The following is a 1,099-nucleotide window of genomic DNA, read 5'->3' as shown; positions in this document are numbered from 1 at the left end:
CCTCACACGCTAAACCCTCCTCCCCCCACCTCACGCTTTCAAACCCTTCCCCTCACCTCACGCCCTCAACCCTCCTCCCCGCACCTCATGCTCCCAAACTCTTCCCTCCCTCACCTCACACCCTCAACCCTCCTCCCACACCTCACGCCCTCAAGCTCCTTCCCCCACCTCATGCTCTCAACTCTCCTCCCCCCACCTCATTGCCTCAACTCTCCTCCCCACACCTCACGTCCCCAAACTTCCCTCTGCCCACCTCACGCGTCCAAACCCTCCTCTCTTCATCTCATGCGCCCAAGTCCTTCTCTTACCTCTCTCACACACCCCTAACTCCTCCTCTCCCTTCACTCCCAGGGCTCTATATCCTCGTCTCTTTCAAACCGCCTCCAGAGTTACCCCGAATTCTCTCTCGTCCTCTAAAACTTCCTTTTCCCTTAAAATAGGTCCCCTCAAAATTCCTTAATTCCCGCGCGACCGCGGACTCCTGGCTCCCATAACTCACGAGAAGAAGGGGTCATCCTCAAAACTGCTGCTCAGCATCCTGAACATTCTGGCTCTATCTTGGGCGGCGGCAGCCGCGGACAGATTGGAAAACCGATGTTAAGTAGCCGCGGCCGCGACCAGAGCCTGCCTCCAGCACTGACGACGCCTCACTCGCTGCGGAGACGGTGCCCGCCGGGAAAGGAGGTGCGTGACGCCAAGGTGCTTTCCCATTGGACGTTGCTCTGTGACGTCGCCAGGACGAGGCGGAGAGCAATGCGCGGCTGCCCTGGCAACCACAATCAACACAGTGGAGGCGAGAAGTTTGGCCTTGAGCCGGCCGGGCAGCTTTTCACCAAGGCTCCGGTGGGATGGGATAGCTTGTTCTCCGGGCTGCAGGAACCAAAACGTTAGACCACCCTTTCTGTGACCTTGGCCATGCCGCCCTCAGTTCCGAGCCGCAAGTCTTTTTTTTCGGGGAAAATGAAAAGGGGTCAAGATTGGGACCAGATGACACCCAGTGTCCCATTCAGCGGTCGCATTCTGTCATCCACAGGAATTAGTCCTGTATCCGAAACATTCTCTGGTAGTCAAAAGCTGTGAACAAATAATGAGAAAAAAA

The 1,099-nt window shown here is 56.7% G+C and overlaps 1 protein-coding gene across 3 annotated transcripts in view; it reads right to left on the bottom strand.

Moving 5' to 3' along the window:
• MLF1 (myeloid leukemia factor 1) overlaps positions 1-712 on the bottom strand; it is a 39,627-nt gene extending 38,915 nt beyond the window's left edge. Inside the window, exon 1 of one of the 3 annotated variants that reach the window (XM_011959040.1) lies at positions 500-712. In XM_011959040.1, coding sequence (XP_011814430.1) covers positions 500-546 — 47 coding nt within the window. In that variant the 5' untranslated portion in view covers positions 547-712. The remainder of the gene's footprint in view (positions 1-499) is intronic. The other 2 variants (XM_011959039.1, XM_011959038.1) reach the window with 2 other exon arrangements.
• Between the last annotated feature and the right edge of the window lie 387 nt (positions 713-1,099).

The sequence above is a fragment of the Colobus angolensis genome, unplaced genomic scaffold (assembly GCF_000951035.1).
Source record: "Colobus angolensis palliatus isolate OR3802 unplaced genomic scaffold, Cang.pa_1.0 Scaffold48, whole genome shotgun sequence".
Lineage (NCBI taxonomy): Eukaryota > Metazoa > Chordata > Mammalia > Primates > Cercopithecidae > Colobus > Colobus angolensis.
This window is presented reverse-complemented; position numbering and strand designations above follow the sequence as displayed.